The sequence below is a fragment of the Eucyclogobius newberryi genome, unplaced genomic scaffold, assembly GCF_026437365.1.
Source record: "Eucyclogobius newberryi isolate DKJ021-1_F unplaced genomic scaffold, fEucNew1.0.hap1 SCAF_10, whole genome shotgun sequence".
NCBI lineage: Eukaryota > Metazoa > Chordata > Actinopteri > Gobiiformes > Gobiidae > Eucyclogobius > Eucyclogobius newberryi.
This window is the reverse complement of record NW_027315724.1, coordinates 18,639,296-18,659,528: the sequence shown is the minus strand read 5'-3', so window position 1 is coordinate 18,659,528 and position 20,233 is coordinate 18,639,296. Positions and strand designations below refer to the sequence as shown.

General features: G+C 40.8%; 1 protein-coding gene across 1 annotated transcript in view; it reads right to left on the bottom strand.

Annotated features, from left to right (window-relative positions):
- pik3cb (phosphatidylinositol-4,5-bisphosphate 3-kinase, catalytic subunit beta) overlaps positions 1-20,233 on the bottom strand; it is a 71,136-nt gene that overhangs the window by 32,221 nt on the left and 18,682 nt on the right. Inside the window, exons 2-4 of the mRNA XM_072461971.1 lie at positions 9,374-9,575; positions 5,293-5,521; positions 2,151-2,380 (exon numbers count right to left, since the gene is read on the bottom strand). Coding sequence (XP_072318072.1) covers positions 2,151-2,380; positions 5,293-5,521; positions 9,374-9,532 — 618 coding nt within the window. The 5' untranslated portion in view covers positions 9,533-9,575. The remainder of the gene's footprint in view (positions 1-2,150; positions 2,381-5,292; positions 5,522-9,373; positions 9,576-20,233) is intronic.

The window sequence follows — 20,233 nt, the reverse complement described above, 5'->3', positions numbered from 1 at the left end:
GGGAGAGGTAGAGAGAGAGAGGTGGGAGACAGGTCAGTGTTTAGAGAGGTAGAGAGAGGTAGAGATAGAGAGGTGGGAGACAGGTCAGTGTTTAGAGAGGTAGGGAGAGGTAGAGATAGAGAGGTGGGAGACAGGTCAGTGTTTAGAGAGGTAGGGAGAGGTAGAGAGAGAGAGGTGGGAGACAGGTCAGTGTTTAGAGAGTTTAGAGAGCCGCCGTGGCACAGTTTCTCGGGCGGTTTTGACCCAGTTTCTGCGTCGCCGCGTGACCCACACACGTTGGGTTAGAGACATCAGCCGTGCCAAGACGCCGGAATGGATTTATGTTTCTAATTTATGTCAGAAAATTTACGGCGGATTAAACGTGTCATCAGTTTGTGTCAATAATCAGATTGGCGCGTTGTAGTTTCTTACAGCTCATCGTTTGGAGAAATAAAGTCGATTTTTTTTTTGTGGTAAATAAGGCACTGGAGTGAAAAGTTGTTGCTGGGATTTATTGTAAATATGTGTCTCTCCGTTTATGTTCTTGATCAGGACGTCAATTGTTATTACTGATTATTAACAAATGCATAATTGTGACTGTTTTAGAAGCACAATGAAAGTGCCCCCAACAGGTCGGACGACTCATTGAACTAAAATGCAGTCAAGTTTTATCTTTTTAAACATTTTGATAGAAATTTGAAAAATGTATCACAGAATTGCCATCACAGAAATGTTTAGAGAGAGTAAAAAAGAAGTTTCTTTTGTGTAAATTATGGCGTAAAATGGCTCCAAACAACATAATATCCCATCTCCAAAGAGCTTTCTGTATGAAACCTTCAAACCCATGATCATGTTCTGAAGACGTGTTTAGAACGTGCACTGCAAACATCTGATCAATCAGTCATGAGCCACGTTATAGAGCTGTGTCAAAATATCGAAATACTGCGATACTAAATTTGGCGACACAGTATCGAGTATCGCGGGGGGTCGTATCGACACATCGAGTCATTTTTGGTATAGTTTCCCGAATTATTCTGTGGCCGCACGACACTTTTTTTGCTTGTTTAAAGAAAGGAAACTGTGGTAAGGAAATGTGGTTAAAATGTATTGGGTTCTTTAGACAATCTTTAGACGATTTATTGCATGTATCGCAAAATCGTGATATTATCGTATCGTGAGCCGCGTATCGTGAGCCGCGTATCGTGAGCCGCGTATCGTGAGCCGCGTATCGTGAGCCGCGTATCGTGAGCCGCGTATCGGTGGGGGACCCTGCGATTTCCAACCTTACCACATAATGTATGGTATAGTATGCTAGGACTGGCCCATATAACATTTCTCATAGATATATTACCATAAATAACCCATAGTTCAGCTTCTCTGATCAGTATTTTCAGTTTTTATTTTATACTTTGAATGAGGAATCGCGCAAACTCATCGTATATTATCGTTTGCTTTGGGGCGAGAAACGAATGTGGACATCGCAATACGAGCGCTGCACTTGAAGCCTTTTCCTCTCGGTTGTGGGGTGTAAAGGTTGTCGCTACGGTAATTGCTGCTGCTGACATCTAAAGTCGCTCAAAACGCGGCCGCGGACGCTAAAACGCTAATAATGACGGAGAAATGTCACGAGGAGTGGAAGAACAATTCAGAACTGTACACTTAACAGATAGAAACAAGTCAGTACAACTATTATAAATGCTGCCATGAAATATTTCAACCGTTAGCATCAGTTGTATCATGAATTACATAGCAAATTAGAGATGTCAAGATTGTTAGGTTAATCGATAATCGTGATTATTTAGGTCAAAATATAGTCGTAAAGAGTAAAAAAATGATAATTGTGACCTTTTCAGAAGATTTTTTTAAATATTTTTTATTGCATTTTATATTATTGTATATGAACTATATTTATTTATTATTTTTTTAATTAAAATAAATGTGACGATTTTAGAAACAAAATCTTTCTGCTCAGATTTTCCTCAAAAGAGTAAATGTAAAGGGCTTTCTTATCTTGCTGCTTTTTGTATTGTCGATGTTAATAATAGTCATTAAAGCGCAATCGTTACACTATCATTTTAAATCGTGACATCCCCAACTATGGAAAGAATTCTGGCCCAAATGCCCTTTTCTTTTTCATTTTCCTTCCCTGTTCTATCACAAACCCCTCGTACCTGGGACTGGTCGAAGTGTATGGTGACTTTGAGGTCTCCGGCTCGGTCCGAGACGCCGTTGACCTGCTCCGGTCCCGGTCCGGGCTCGGGCTGCTGGGAGAAGGACGCCTGCAGCCACTCGGTGCAGCTCATCATCTGGACCTTCTGCATCCTCTCCTCGCTCCGCCGGAACATCTTGCCGCGGAAGTCCTTCACCTCCTGGTCGTTTATGGCATCCAGCTCGTGCAGACCTGACGAGAACGCGGCAGTTCAGAGCGCAACTCGGTACAGACGTAATAGTCGTTGAGTCGATTAATCGGTCGATGGAATCTTAGTCAATTATTTTGTGTAATGTGACAGCGAAATGGAGAAGATGTGGAGTGAGTTGGCTGAAGAATTTGGAGTGAAAAATCCATTTATTATCCAATTTTACAAATAAATACACTGTTTTCTAGTACTTTTCTGTATACATAGTGGGTTTTGCATGAACTCCTGTGCAGTTGTAGTCTTTTGAGTACAGTTGTAGTCTTTTGAGTGCAGTTGTGGTCTTTTGAGTGCAGTCGTAGTGTTTAGAAGGCTGTTTGGGTCTGATACATGGAGATACTTTGTCAACTAAAATGGGGCTAGGCTAAAACTAACAAATAGGTCAATAGGGCGTGTCTTTAGTTGACCAAGAGTTTCGACTACAGCCCTACATTTCAGAACTTGAGATTGTGTTGTCAGAGGGCACTGGAAATAGGGCTGGACAACATGACAAAAATAATAATGATAATAATAATAATAATAATAATAGACAACACCAATTTTTAATCATTGCCACTTTACTGACAAGATTGGCTATAGACCTGAGGATTAAAAAGACATATCATTGACAATTAGATATAAGAAATAACTAATACTCAAAAAAACGGTTTATGCTCAAAAACCCTCCAGTGTGCCTGATTTACAACAATACTGGTTTGGATTTTGTGTTTCCTTGTGCTGTCTTTGACTAATATTTAAATGTGTTTGACGATCGAAAACATTAAAGTGTGACAAACAAATATAATAAAAAAAAAGAAGAAATCAGGAAGGGGCCCAACTCTGTATATTCACCATTTTGACAAATCAATCTCTAGTCTCAGCAGATTTCTCGCATAACATTTATTTTATGATTTAGGTGTCAAATCTGATACTGTCGGGTTTTTGAGATGAGATTCCGCGACAACAATGAACAAACCTACAATGTTTTTGTTTTGTTTTTGTAAATGGGGAAAAGCAAAATGGCAGCGTTATAATTCAGATTCAGCTTGTGATTAAATAGACTTTGCCCCAACTAAAAATGGTTCATGCCTTCTTAGTGGGGCTGCAATATTAATCCCAATCACAGTGAAATTACAATTTGAATGGCCAAAGTAAAACAAATTATATTATTCACTTTGTAAACATAACATATCCCATTGTACTATGTATAAAAACATCTAATCCTGATCTTTAGACCTTTAAAACATGTTCTGCAATGCACGGTATGAGTTTATAAGTTCATAATTCAGTCTACGCAGCCATGACTCAAAGAACAATCTCTTTGGTTAAATTAAATATTCATTGGAGGAAAGGACGACCCGGAGACGAGCATGGAAATGTCAATAGTGGTCTGTATTTTTAATGAGGCACTTGCCCTTTCTTAATTTTAACAGCGTTCATAATTTATTTACTGTTTTCCTCTCGTGTCATGGTCCCATTTAGACATTTGACAGTTTTTCTCAAGTTCTGATGGTCCGGCGGTCGTGGGCAGCTGCACGGATCGATCGTCTTCGCTGCTCTGAAACGCTGAACCTTCACTGGAGCTAACGCAAAGTGACGGGCGACGGTGAACTTATCAGAAAGTTGTCAGAGGCAATCTTCACGCTTCTCCGTCAGGCAGCGGAGACGAGACGGGAGTCAGACGGAAAGATTCAGGTGTGATGATGAGAGAATGTGATGACGGAGCTCCACTTAACTCTTGCCCCGATGATACCGACTTAAATGGTTTAGGGAGAACGCGAGAGCGACGGGCCAAAGGGAGGTCAGTGTCCAGCTGAAAAAGAATTTCTCTTTTCCACTGGGTTTTTTAAGAGTTTAAAGGCGTAATGGACGATTTTTCGCAGATTTGAGAACTTAAGCGGAAGTGTGTTTGTTTACTAGCACTACGGATTGCATAGCGTCTCTCGTCTCCCGTAGATTTCTGTCTCTTTGTAGCTCGAACTGTCTTTATCCGTCTTAATTTTGTCCTGTACACTGAGGGAACTATATTATGATAGATCCATGCGCTTAGACACAGGGAAACGTGCTGCTCTCATGGGGACGAGCCGCACGAGGCTGCAGGTGCGTTCTATGATTGATACGTGGCAGGACTAATCGGCAGTCCACGCCACGAGGAAATGTGACTCAGATCTGGGCCAAAAAATCGTCCATTACGCCTTTAATTCATGTGGAGAAGGACAGGGGGCGCTCTGGGACAGTTATCCATTTGCTTATTTCCAGTGAATCCCGTTCAATCTGCTCATCTTCTACTGACCGATTTTTGTTTCATTGTTAGGTTTTCCCCTCAAAATGCGACTTATACTCCAGTGCGACTTATCCAAGTGTTTTCTTCTCTATCATGCATTTTTTGGCTGGTGCGACTTATGATCCGGAAAATACGGTAATTAATAAACTCTGCCATTCATTTTCTGCAGCAAAAGTATTTTTAATATCATCATTAACTGTGAATACTGTACATCGCAAGCCCATCTGTGACACAATTATATATAATGTCTGAGGATCTTAAAAAGAGGACCATGGCCAGTTCTCTCATTGAAGCAATTCCAAGCCTGGATAAATGGATGTATCGGACATCTATGGGCAGCACTTTAGGAAGTAAAACCACTTCTCTGGTAACGCCAAAATGAAAATGACAGAAAGAAGATGGAATGCAAACCCAAATTGGTCAAATTGAACAGCTACTTTCATCGTTCATCCATCCATCCATTTTCTACCGCTTGTTCCCTTTCGGTTCAAGTAAATTTAAATTGGGGATTTGTTTCACTTCCACCAAAGATGACAACGAACGCAAGCGAACCTTTATTGTGACTCTAGTCACGGCGTAGTGACGCGTGCTTTAAACACGGTGCCGCACTGGACGGGATCCGATTTCGACGCTCACCTTTGCCAATGAGCACGCCAATCTTGGAGTCCAGCAGTCGCTCGGCCCGGCCGCAGTTGCGCGTGATGAGTTTGAGGACGGGCAGGAAGGGCCGGACGTCGCAGAGTCGCCTGGTCTCATCCTCCAGCTCCTCGTGCACCGCCGCCTGGTTCACGCACTCAAACATGTGGCTCTCCATCTCCCCCAAGGCCGGGAAGAGAGGGAAGGACTGCGCCTGCTTCCATAAGAGCTGCAACACAAGAAAACCACTCGCTGTGTAAAGGTTCCACCCAAAACCACAACAGTTTTTGGTAATGGGGAGTTTATGACCTCGTTCTGCGCAATACAACTAATGTTAATCAATAGTAACACTCGAGGCAATGATTCTGAGACCTTATAAGTCCTTTATACCTAATATTTTTTAGATTAGATACGATTAAACAATGATAAGATAAAGGTTGAGGTGTGCTTGCTTTATTATCGCCAAAGGGAAATGTGTCTTTTTGACCCATCCTCACAGCCAAATCTTGAGCTAGGCTTGGTCGGGACTATCGATATATATATATATATATATATATAAATATGTAATAACGGACTCAGACTTGAACTTTAACAGCCACGTCAAATCAATAACATCAGCAGCTTTTCCCCCTCTAACAAACATTGCCAAAATCAAATCAGACTTAGGCCAAGAAGAAAAAAAATTGCGTTTGCGGTAACCCGACGACCTGGATTTCAAAATAAAGGAAACCCGACCTTAAACATTTTATCGCATATTTACTGGCCGTACGTTTCTATTTGGGCAGCGTGCAGACTGGCAGCCATGGCGGGGGCAATATGCTCGGCGGGTGCGGATCTACAGCTCACCGAACACGAGCGCAGCGCGGACCATGGCGCAGGGGCCGCAACACAGCGGTAATTACTAAAAAGTTGTCAGCTAATGGCTCTTTTCCTGTGGTTGGCCACTTCCATGTGAAGCACTCACTTCTGAAAAAAGAAAACTGTAAAACCTGTGAGAGGATTTTAAAATATAATATATTTAAAAATATATATATATATATATAATTTAAAAAAAATTAAAATCCAACCTACCTGGATTTTCTTTTCAATGTTACTGGAAACACACCATTTTATTTTTTTTGCCTTATCCATGCGTTTGTCTCCAGTAGATTAGACTACTGTAACGGCCTGCTCACTGGCCTCTCCAAACGAGCTGTAAAACAGCTGCAGTTCATCCAGAACGCTGCTGCTCGGGTCCTGACTAGAACCAGGAAGTACCATCACATTAGTCCAGTTCTCAGGTCTCTGCACTGGCTCCTGTTGTTGTTGTTTTATGGCGGTTGGCATCCAAGTGTTGCGTTACCGCCAGACTTATTCTTCAGACTTTGTCGTATTCTTTAGAAGTTCTTCTTCCATTACTTTGGTGTTTCAAAGCCCATGAGTTCAAAGCACGTTAGAACATCCTCTTGCTCCTCATCCTCTGCACATTCTCCACTGGCTCCTGTGGCTCAGATAAGACCAAAGCAATGGAAGGAGTACTTTTACGGACTACGACAGAGTCTGAGGACTACGACAAAGTCTGAGGAATAAAGTCTGGCGGTAATGCAACACTTGGATGCCAACTGCCATAAAACAACAACAACGACAACAACAACGACAACAAGCTGACTTTAAAGTCTGCAAAGCAGCTTTAAAGACTGCTTTAAAGCAGACTTTGTTCTTTAAAAAGCAGCCTTAAGCAGCTTTAAAGTCAGGACTAAACATGGACCGGCCTCCTGCTGGTGCCAGAGTCAGGACTAAACATGGACCGGCCTCCTGCTGGTGCCAGAGTCAGGACTAAACATGGACCGGCCTCCTGCTGGTGCCAGAGTCAGGACTAAACATGGACCGGCCTCCTGCTGGTGCCAGAGTCAGGACTAAACATGGACCGGCCTCCTGCTGGTGCCAGAGTCAGGACTAAACATGGACCGGCCTCTTGCTGGTGCCCAGAGTCAGGACTAAACATGGACCGGCCTCCTGCTGGTGCCAGAGTCAGGACTAAACATGGACCGGCCTCCTGCTGGTGCCAGAGTCAGGACTAAACATGGACCGGCCTCCTGCTGGTGCCAGAGTCAGGACTAAACATGGACCGGCCTCTTGCTGGTGCCCAGAGTCAGGACTAAACATGGGCCGGCCTCTTGCTGGTGCCAGAGTCAGGACTGAACATGGACCGGCCTCCTGCTGGTGCCAGAGTCAGGACTAAACATGGACCGGCCTCCTGCTGGTGCCAGAGTCAGGACTAAACATGGACCGGCCTCCTGCTGGTGCCAGAGTCAGGACTAAACATGGACCGGCCTCCTGCTGGTGCCAGAGTTAGGACTAAACATGGACCGGCCTCTTGCTGGTGCCCAGAGTCAGGACTAAACATGGGCCGGCCTCTTGCTGGTGCCCAGAATGAGGACTAAACATGGACCGACCTCCTGCTGGTGCCACAGTCAGGACTAAACATGGACCGGCCTCCTGCTGGTGCCAGAGTCAGGACTAAACATGGACCGGCCTCCTGCTGGTGCCAGAGTCAGGACTAAACATGGGGAATCTGCGCTTCAGTTTTATGCAGCTAAAATCTGGAACATTCTTCCTGAAGATGTGAGACAGATTCTACTCTGACAATTTTCAAATCCAAGCTTAAAGTTTTGTTTAGCTGTGCATGTGACTGAAAGCATTTTCTCTGTATTTTTCTCTTTTATGTCAAACTGCTTTCTGCCTTTTGTATGAATTGTGCTCTACAAATAAACTTGCCTGGTCTTGCCTGCACTCGTCATGTGATTTATTGCTGGGGTACATGAATCTGTTAATGAGTGACTTTTTTTTTTGGGATTGAATTGTTAAGGCAGCGTGTTGTGACAAAAACACTGTTGCGCGCCGTCTGCATCTAATTATCTAAGTATTTTATCTGTTGTCCGTTTAATCCATTGAACTTCCTTAAGTTATACAAATACAGATGTGGCAAAGGGGTTTCTGTGAGCTAAGAACAATGCAAATAGAGTCAAACACTTCCTCTTTTTACAGTTTCAAAATCATCAAATGCAGCTTTAAAGGCTCGTCATCGAGACCAAACATCTTTTCACACAGAGCACACAGCACCACGTTTATACTGTACAAATCTCAAAGGAAAAAAACTCACCCAAGGCTAAACTAAATTAACGTCCGTATCATTTCTTAGAAGTCTGAGGCTGCTCCAAGTATTTGCTTTCCCTTGTTCGGGTTCAATACTTTGTCGATTTCTCGGGAACGGGAATGACCACAAATGCACCGTCACATGCACCACATCAAGGGCATTTTCAATCCACTTCTTTCCAGGAGGATTTCATCTACATCTATTTCAATGGAACCACTTCCTCTTGGCAATAAACACATCCTTTCCAGATAAACAAACCGGTCGTCTTCAAAATAAGTTGGCATCGAGAACAATGAATTATAATTCATTGGCAAATTAGTCACCGCAACTTTAATATAAAGTAGCTACAGGAGTATTGTGTAGTTAATAAACCACTTTGGACATTTTAGAAGTGATTTTGTAAGATATGAAGACAATCTAGCAACAATTCAACCGTTTGTACGTTTATCCCAATGCCTTTTACATTAACGTTTTGATCCTAATTGTATAAAATAAACATTAATTCTATTGTAGCTTGTATTTGATCAACACAATATGTCTCAAACTGTACAAATGAGCAGTGTAGACCTTTTAAAGTTCATTTTACAAAGCTTAATCATGATTTTATGTGATGATTTTAATGTGTCTTTCTTGTTTAGTGATGCACAAATCATATTCTACAAATAAACGTGCCTCATGCCAAGCCCGTAGCAGAAAATCCTGTTTGATTTGAAAGCTTTCTCGCACCCAAACGCGCTCGCAAACGCCGCCGCCGCCACTCCGGGTTAGGGCCGGTCACGCACGATATCACGAGCGACAAACAAAAACAACCGGCTCACCGCAAAACGAGCGGGCCCGACGAAAACAACAGCGAGATCACATCAAACTGAGCAACGGGGGGAGCGGAGGCCGAGAACCGGAACGCCGCCGACAGAACGACCCGCGCGACCCTCTCCGTGTACTGACCAGCTTGATGTGCTGTATGGTGGCCTCGCGCGGCACCTCCATCTGGATGTAGATGCCGGTGGGCAGGAGGAAGTCCACGGTGATCTGGGCCGGGGCGTGGCCGGACAGAGGCGAGTGCGCCGCCCAAATGTCCACCAGGTCTGTCATGGCGGGAGGCATGGCACGCAGCAGCAGCAGCAGAACGCACTCCAACCATAAGGACCTGAGCGGAGACGGGACACACGGCGACATTAGAAAAGCATCAGGAAACATGAGATGACGGTTCGTGGATAGGCATGTCAAACATCACAATTTAACGATTATTCGCTATTATCGAGACTGTGAGCAAACAATGAACCAGTGAAATCTTCAATTGTCTTTCATTCCCGTGGTCTGACATGTTTCTGTTCCTCAAGTTTGTATCCAACTTTATGAAATTTAACTTTCTGAAAGACAAAATGAAGTTAAATTTGACAAAAACAGCCAGACGGAAAAAAGTTATTACATTTAGGTCTGTTTTTCGGGCTGTATATTGAACAAAAACTACAAATTGTTTCTCCTAAAAGTGTCGCGATTATTGTTTTTGGTTCTCCCGATTATATTGTGACCAAAATAATCGCGATTATAGATTAACCTAATAATCTTGGCGTCTCCATTTGTGGACTCCCCGAACTTAATTTTTTTCTATCATAAAAACATTCTCATTCTTTGTCAACAGCGAACTTCAACTGGAGTCAAGTCATTCTTTTAAAGGTTTGTGAATCGCCTTTACACCACACATTACAACGATCAATTAAAAGTACCGTATTTTCCGGACTATAAGTCGCACTGGAGTATAAGTCGCACAAGCCCAAAAATGCATAATAGAGAAGAAAAAAACATATATAAGTTGCACTGGAGTATGACATAAGGTTGCAAGTGTGAAATTAACAAATAATATCACATATAAGTCACTCCGGAGTATAAGTATATAAGTATAAATATAAGTATAAGTCGCAACCCGGCCAAAACTTTGAAAAAAGGTGCGACTTATAGTACGGACAATACGGTAATATACCAAATGATGAATAACAGCTTTCTGAGACGAAAAATATGAATTAAAAGTTGATTTAAAGTATTGGCCGGTCACAAACTGAACCACGCAAACCATTTTTTATGTGGTTTCCCTCCCAACCCTAAAACACTTCTCAGTAAAACGCTGCGTCGCCGACACAGAGTTCACCCATGATGCATTGCCGCCGCGTCCCCGCAGTGGCAGCAGTGTGCGGAGGGCGGAGAGAGTCGGCTGGATTAAACCTGGGCCGGAGCCAGGACTCGGAGGAATGCCCACTAAGCAAACAGAACAAAAGGTCAGCCTCTCGTGTAGCAGCGGCAAAGAGCTCCCACAACCGAGCCGCTCACTTATGCACCGCACGACACGTGAAGGGAAAGGAGAGAGCAGGTGTCGTCAGGGAAAAACAAAGTCTGAGCAAAAAGGATTGTTAAAAAAAAAGAATTGCTGAGCTGATCCCTCTGACGATAGGCTACTTTTCTATTCTGTTACGTTACTTTTAATGCTTTTCGCAACCAACATGTCACACAGAGAATACAGAATGAATATGTCACTTTGTTTTGTGTGGGGAAATTGAAAAAAAAAAAGAAAAAAAAAATTAAAGAAAACCGAAAAAAAAAAAAAAAAAGTAAAACAGATAAGACCAAATAAATATAAAAGACAACAAAAAAGAAAAGACAAAAAAGATTAAAAAAAATAAGAAAGAAAAACAAAAGGGAGAGAAAAAAAGGGGGAAAAAAGAAAAGAAAGAAGTAAAAGACAAAAAAGAAATTACAAAAAATAAAAAAAAAAATATATATATATATATATGTATATATATATATATATATATATATATATATATATATATATATATATATATATATATATATATATATATATATATATATATATATATATATATATATATATATATATATATATATATATATATATATATATATATATATATATATATATATATATATATATATATATATATATATATTTCTTCCTCATATTGATCAATTACAAGTTTGTGTTCTTTAAAAAAAGAATGGCCTGAACACAAGCAATATAGACTTCATTGCCAAAGAATGTGCTGGACTGAAGTCGACTCAAGACACGCCCTGTGCATCGATTAATCGACTGAAAGCTCTCAAACTTGTACAATCTAGCGCCAAAACGACATTATACAAAGAAGCATGAAAGAAAAGGCCTATTAAACTGTCCGGTCTCTCGCAAAACTCGCGCTAACCCACTCCATGCTTTCCCCTTTCTGTTGTTGTCCATCTAGATCGTGATAATACTACTAAAATCAACCACCGATTAATCGACTAAATGACCAAATGCGTACAGCTCTGCGCAAATAAACTGAACAAAGAAAAAAAGCAAATCATTTAAATTAGAAAGGAATGAATCTTGATCTGGATTAAAATTCAGTTTTTCCCCCTCATTTGCCTTTCTGAAATACTGCATTCTGGCCTTTAGCGTTCCCAAACACAGACGCTGCCAAGATAATTACGGTCCGGACTGGCGTGAGGCGTTCGGGGGGGTGTTTAGTCGCTGTGCCCTGATCTGCAGGATTACACCAGATCTTTAAACACACAGCATGTGCAAAGTCATGTTTTTAACCACAACACCACCACCACCACCACCACCACCACCGGGGGGGTGGGGGGGTGACTTAACATGCAGCACTTGGAATGTCGAGAGGAATAGATCTGAGAACATGAGAGTGGAGCTGGTTGTATTGGTGGAGGCGGGACGAGACGAGGCACGAGAACATGAAAAGACAAGAGATTGACATAATTTATAATCCATACACCCAGCTCACACTTTTGGCATCACACTTTTTGACTTATTTAATCTTTTTGTTGTCATTATAGAACTACTCTTTGGAAGACACATTTTCTGTCCAAGCCGGATGTAAAAAGTGCAGAAAAGTCTTTTAATCTTATGAATCAAACAGAAGGAGCCAACTATTTTCTTTTCCCAAAAATGTTGTTAATTTTCTCACAAAAACTGCAACGCTAACATTTTATTGCATTAACATGTTGATAAAATGTGGCAAACTCTGCAAAACTTAAAAAAAAAAAAAAAAAACATCTAGTAAATGTAAATTAGAATATAGTTTGCCCCAAAATGAGTACTATATAAAAACTAAAAATATTTTTTTACTTTTTGGCATTTATTTTTCAACATAAAACAACAAAAACATATGTAAAACACACTGACCTATACAAAGAAGGAAATATGTATATTTAAGAAATTATAATAAAAATTAAAACAAATAATAAAAAAATTTGAAAGTTGAAAAAAATGAATATAAAAAAAACAAGGGTGGGCAGGACCATAGAGAACTCAGGATAAGTAAAGAATAAAATTAGAAAATAATAAGGTGGTATCCAAAGGAAAGGGGGGTTAACGCGTACTATGGCCCTCTAATCTTGAATTAAATGCTGATAAATCATATTTAAATATTACTACTGTATTAAAATAATTACAGTGAATCCAGTCATGATCATAATACATAGAAATTCCAATTTGATATTTTTCTAAAGCATTTGGTCCTATTAACACACAGTCACCATCACAACACACTTCTTTCTCTGGCTCCAACATCTTACCAGCCTCTTTCCGATAATAACCCACAACTTGGTTTTGTTTTGCGCCCAAAATCCGCCCCACGTAACCACTTTCACCTCATGTTTTCTCATTCGCTCGTACTTAAGTGGCCAGCAGCAACCCTCCTCCAGGCCAAACGGGTCCATTTCCATCCGGGCCGAGAGATAAACATTAAACATGACCGAGCCGATTGCACTAATGGCTTTGAGTGCTTTGCCCGCTGTAGGAAGAGACACGGCTGAGAGGCTTCGGCCCCTTATCAGCCATGCAAATGGACCCCCAACTTCAAAAGGTCCAAACTACAGCTACTGTATCTACTATGGTCACAACTACAGCTACTGTATCTACTATGGTCACAACTACAACTACTGTATCTACTATGGTCACAACTACAACTACTGTATCTACTATGGTCACAACTACAGCTACTGTATCTACTATGGTCACAACTACAACTACTGTATCTACTATGGTCACAACTACAACTACTGTATCTACTATGGTCACAACTACAGCTACTGTATCTACTATGGTCACAACTACAGCTACTGTATCTACTATGGTCCAAACAACAACTACTGTATCTACTATGGTCCAAACAACAACTACTGTATCTACTATGGTCACAACTACAGCTACTGTATCTACTATGGTCACAACTACAGCTACTGTATCTACTATGGTCCAAACAACAACTACTGTATCTACTATGGTCCAAACAACAACTACTGTATCTACTATGGTCACAACTACAACTACTGTATCTACTATGGTCACAACTACAACTACTGTATCTACTATGGTCACAACTACAGCTACTGTATCTACTATGGTCCAAATACAACTACTGTATCTACTATGGTCACAACTACAACTACTGTATCTACTATGGTCACAACTACAACTACTGTATCTACTATGGTCCAAATACAACTACTGTATCTACTATGGTCACAACTACAGCTACTGTATCTACTATGGTCCAAATACAACTACTGTATCTACTATGGTCCAAACAACAACTACTGTATCTACTATGGTCACAACTACAACTACTGTATCTACTATGGTCACAACTACAACTACTGTATCTACTATGGTCCAAACAACAACTACTGTATCTACTATGGTCACAACTACAACTACTGTATCTACTATGGTCACAACTACAGCTACTGTATCTACTATGGTCACAACTACAGCTACTGTATCTACTATGGTCACAACTACAGCTACTGTATCTACTATGGTCCAAATACAACTACTGTATCTACTATGGTCCAAACAACAACTACTGTATCTACTATGGTCACAACTACAACTACTGTATCTACTATGGTCACAACTACAGCTACTGTATCTACTATGGTCACAACTACAGCTACTGTATCTACTATGGTCCAAATACAACTACTGTATCTACTATGGTCACAACTACAGCTACTGTATCTACTATGGTCACAACAACAACAACTACTGTATCTACTATGGTCACAACTACAGCTACTGTATCTACTATGGTCCAAATACAACTACTGTATCTACTATGGTCACAACTACAACTACTGTATCTACTATGGTCCAAACAACAACTACTGTATCTACTATGGTTCAAACAATAACTACTGTATCTACTATGGTCACAACAACAACAACTACTGTATCTAATATGGTCCAAACTACAGCTACTGTATCTACTATGGTCCAAACTACAACTACTGTATCTACTATGGTCACAACAACAACAACAACAACTACTGTATCTACTATGGTCACAACTACAGCTACTGTATCTACTATGGTCCAAATACAACTACTGTATCTACTATGGTCACAACTACAACTACTGTATCTACTATGGTCCAAACAACAACTACTGTATTTACTATGGTCACAACTACAACTACAGTATCTAAATTGGTCACAACAACAACAACTACTGTATCTACTATGGTCCAAACTACAACTACTGTATCTACTATGGTCCAAACAACAACTACTGTATTTACTATGGTCCAAACTACAACTACTGTATCTACTATGGTCACAACAACTACTGTATCTACTATGGTCCAAACTACAGCTACTGTATCTACTATGGTCACAACTACAGCTACTGTATCTACTATGGTCACAACTACAGCTACTGTATCTACTATGGTCCAAATACAACTACTGTATCTACTATGGTCCAAATACAACTACTGTATCTACTATGGTCCAAACGATAACTACTGTATCTACTATGGTCACAACAACAACAACTACTGTATCTAATATGGTCCAAACTACAGCTACTGTATCTACTATGGTCACAACTACAACTACTGTATCTACTATGGTCACAACTACAACTACTGTATCTACTATGGCCACAACTACAACTACTGCTGTATCTACTATGGTCACAACTACAACTACTGCTGTATCTACTATGGTCACAACAACAACAACTACTGTATCTAATATGGTCCAAACTACAGCTACTGTATCTACTATGGTCACAACAACTACTGTATCTACTATGGTCACAACAACTACTGTATCTACTATGGTCCAAACTACAGCTACTGTATCTATTATGGTCCAAACTACAGCTACTGTATCTACTATGGTCCAAACTACAACTACTGTATCTACTATGGTCCAAACTACAACTACTGTATCTACTATGGTCACAACTACAGCTACTGTATCTACTATGGTCACAACTACAGCTACTGTATCTACTATGGTCCAAATACAACTACTGTATCTACTATGGTCCAAATACAACTACTGTATCTACTATGGTCCAAACGATAACTACTGTATCTACTATGGTCACAACAACAACAACTACTGTATCTAATATGGTCCAAACTACAGCTACTGTATCTACTATGGTCACAACTACAACTACTGTATCTACTATGGTCACAACTACAACTACTGTATCTACTATGGCCACAACTACAACTACTGCTGTATCTACTATGGTCACAACTACAACTACTGCTGTATCTACTATGGTCACAACTACAACTACTGCTGTATCTACTATGGTCCAAATACAACTACTGCTGTATCTACTATGGTCCAAATACAACTACTGTATCTACTATGGTCACAACTACAACTACTGTATCTACTATGGTCCAAACTATAACTACTGTATCTACTATGGTCACAACTACAACGACTGTATCTACTTTGGTCCAGTATTTAGTCCAGAGACACCAATTAGTACAAAAACTAGAAAATAATTTGAGCAAGTATCAAAGCTGTAAAAACAAATGCATAAATGTGACAAAATTGCAAAAGAAATGCTAATATTAAAGACTATTATTTTGCATTATGAATTACAGTGCATCATCTTGAAACATGTTTTTTTAATCATCATAATGAGTTTGGTATAGAACCTTTTCCAGCACCAGGAACACATGGACCAATGTTGAGCCCGAGCCCCGCCGACTGGCCACACCCTTCAATTTCCTGTTTAGAAATAGCTGCGACTTTATTGCCTGCAGCCATTATTATTATTATTATACTTGACATTTTACTTCCTGCTTAATATCCACCCAGGTGCTCTCACTTCAGCCGTCACTCGCGCCGTGCCTGACTAGTTAGAAATTAATCCACAGATCTTGTTTTATAAGATTAGATTAACTGGTTGATGAGCAAAGATCTCCACTCAACACTCAAAATGAACACTGTCACCGTTTGTCCTCCTTTGGGGTAATAATCATATCACTATAACTACCGTATCCATGGTTTAGTCTCATTTTAGAACATGTTTAGCCCTAAATTAGGCCCAATATATATTAACATATTTAGGTGCACTCAAAAAGCCAAATATCATCTCATGGTACTTAAAACCAGCTTTTTGGTCCTTGTGTCGCTTCTCTGTCCAGGGAATGAGCGCCCCCTCTGGACTCGGAGTGAAATCCACGTTCAGAGATCATTACTGGCCACGGTCGTTTTAAGGACGACGAGTCTTGTTCATTGTACAGTCCGGAAAGCCCTTTGAGGCCACTCCATTCATCTTTAAAACGGCTCATTTGTATTCCTCGCTATACATTCTCCATCCCCCCCAAAAAAATCCCCATTGAACGAGCGAAAAGAACGACAAAATGAACAAATCCGTTTGTTTGTCTCAATGAAACGTCGGGCCTGAGGCAGCAGCGCGGGGTCTCAATGGACGCGGAGCAAATGCAGAGAAACGGTGTCATTAAAAGTCACGCTTAGGGATCCCGAACCTTTTAACCGTGATTACCGTATTTTCCGCACTATAATGTGCACGTACAAGTCTTTAACGTCCTCAAAAGCCGTCCGTGTGCTTAATAGTCCGGTGCGCTTAATATATGGTTTATTTCTGGTTGTGCTTACTGACCGCGAAGATATTTTGTGTGGTACATGGTGTATAAAGAAGATTTGGGACACAAGACGCCGATGCACGGCTAGCTTTACAGTATTCCGGAACCGGAAGTCCCAACAACATGTTGGCAAAACATTCTGGGAACAGTAGTCTACCTACACGCGGCGCTCTGTCAAAATGTGAACAGCATTTTCAGTCAGGCACAACGCAGACACCTACCGGTAAATAAAGGACCCCAAGAATCTTGGCCCAAGATGGCTCCTGCCAAGAGACCATTGGAGCTGTTATATTATCGCAAGAAATGCGCTTACGGGCTAAACCCTAGTCAGTAAACAATCAGGGCTGTCCCGGTAAATCGGGACGTCTGGTCATAGCTGTGCGGGATGTACACGGCGGCATTTGAAGGATTTGACTATGAGGAATGAACTGAAAAAGTGAGTGTATTGTGATGTATTTTACGTGTTGCAACTGAACGAGGCTGGGAGTTGTTGTGAATATGCTAACGTGTCTTTTAGCGGTAGCAGAGTGTGTTCTGTGTTTGTATTTTACGTGTTTACAAGTGATCTTGACTGAGAATTGATTTGGATATGCTAACGTGTCTGTTAGCGATAGAGTGTGTTTTGATGTTGAACAATGTTGATCTGAACGAGTTGAACGTATTCAATAAGGCTAAACTGACTCTGACTTATCGTCTGTTTTGTTTATCTTATGCGCTTTATCGTCCGGAGCACTTTATGTATGGACCAGTACACATGGTACACAAATGGATGATGGTGCGCTTAATAATCCGGTGCGCTTTTTCGTGCGCAAAATACGGTAGATTTGATCTTAGTAGTCGACGAGAAGTGGTAATAGGTCAACAAGTGGAAGGATTATTTCTATTGTAAAGATTCATTTTGAACCAAATAAAGCTGAAATCTGGTGATTTAAAGCTTCGAGATCGAGAATAATTACAGATTATGTGCTATATCGATGAAAATCTAAGATAGTTCGTTCTTTTTGGACATTTTGAATAACGCCACAGTCCTTGTTATAAAGAAGGTATTTTCGTATGTTTTTGAGTCTGTAAAGTCCTGATAACTATCAAAGTACAACTATAATTGTTTTTACCGTCAACTAGTCCAGATTAGTCCATTAAAGTTGCGGCCCTCGTTATTGATCATAATTAGTACATAGGTCAGAGCACTGTAAAAATAACAAACTTTGATGATATTACTTTACTTAATACTCAACCTATACCTCTACTAGAGTTTAAAAAGTACATCTCTGAATATTAAAATAAGACTTAAATAAGGCGGGTTTAGTGGATGACCTTCCCTCGGTGCACGCCTCGGTCTCTGTGCGTCTGACATACTTTCTACAACCGCATGTGGTATGAGTCAGCAGGTGAGCAGGGGGCACAGGGGGCACGTGGGCCTGGATCCAGACCTCTGCTGCATAAAGGTCACAACCGGTCACGAGCTGAATCTATTCAGCAGCGTGTCGTATGTCAGCGTGTGCAAAGTCACGGCGACTCGGACAAACACACAGACATCTTCCTCGGTAAACGAATGAGGCAAACGCTCCGATTTACAGGTCGGTACAACGGAATAACTGCAGTTTACATGCAGTAATATCAGTTTTCTTTTAGTTATTTTATTCAAGAAAAACAATTCAAACGTAAAGAAAAATACTAAATTAAATACAATCAAATGTATATAATAATGAATAAAATAAATAAATTAAATTGAACTAAATTAAAAAGACAAGACAAAATGGGCAAGACAAAAGACAGAAAAAATGAAGGAAGGATAAGGCACACTAGGTTCATGATTTGATTCCCATTTTGTCCAATTTATGTCAAATTTGTCCATTTCCAAGTTCAGTCTGTATGTGATTTTTTTCTATTGTATATTTTTTGTCACATGTCTCATCACAAGCACAAGACTTAAGACCATTTCTGAAAATCAAGTACAGAGGTAAGGACATATGACCCTGTGATGGACGTACAATCAGCAGTTCAACATTCAAAGATCATGTCTACTTTTCCTCTTATTTTTCACATTCTGGACACTTCCAATCGGTGAAGTGTGAACTCTCTTAAAGGGGCGGCAGTTGCTTTAGCTCCTGTTTATCAGAAATATAAAGCAATAGACATTAGGTTCTGCACAGTACATCTCAAAAGTACAACACAATCGACACTGCAACAAACTAAATAGAACAGAAACAAGGCTGACAAACGTACTATTTATTTAGTAAAGAAAAGGTTAGATGCAGATTTTCCTTATTTTATCAAATAACCTTGATTAGACATGATTTTGTCTCTATTAAGCTTTTATTTTTACACACTGACAGATAAGGCAAGCACAGTTTTATTTTATTGTAATTATTGTGTCAAAATGTGGCTTGAAAGTATTGAAATAATGTCAATATTTTGCCGTACTTTGAAGCTGTATCAAATGTCTCATCTCAACCTCACGCAAAGACGCTTACGCAAACGCTAACCTTCTTCCATGTCAACGTCATGCCCGGATGAGCGAGGGTGAGCGCCGGGGTGAGCGAGGGTGCGCTGGCGGGGGTCCAGGGGTCCGCTGGAGGTCAGGTTTCACCGGCGCGCACGGACCGGGGAGAGCTAGAGTTTCGCGTCACCGCAGCGGCGCGGGAACAGCGGGGGACGGGCGGGCAGCGAGCTCCGTTATCAGCGTGCGGCCGAGGACACGCTTCAGATGTAACGTGACGATTCGCCGCATGTGCCGAGCCGGTGTTTGCGCTCCGATAATGGGCGGTAACCGAGTGGAAAAACTAACAAGGCGCAGATACGGCCACGGACCTTTTGACCATTCAGGGAGTAACGTTGAGGTCACTTTAACACGGAATATAGAGCAGT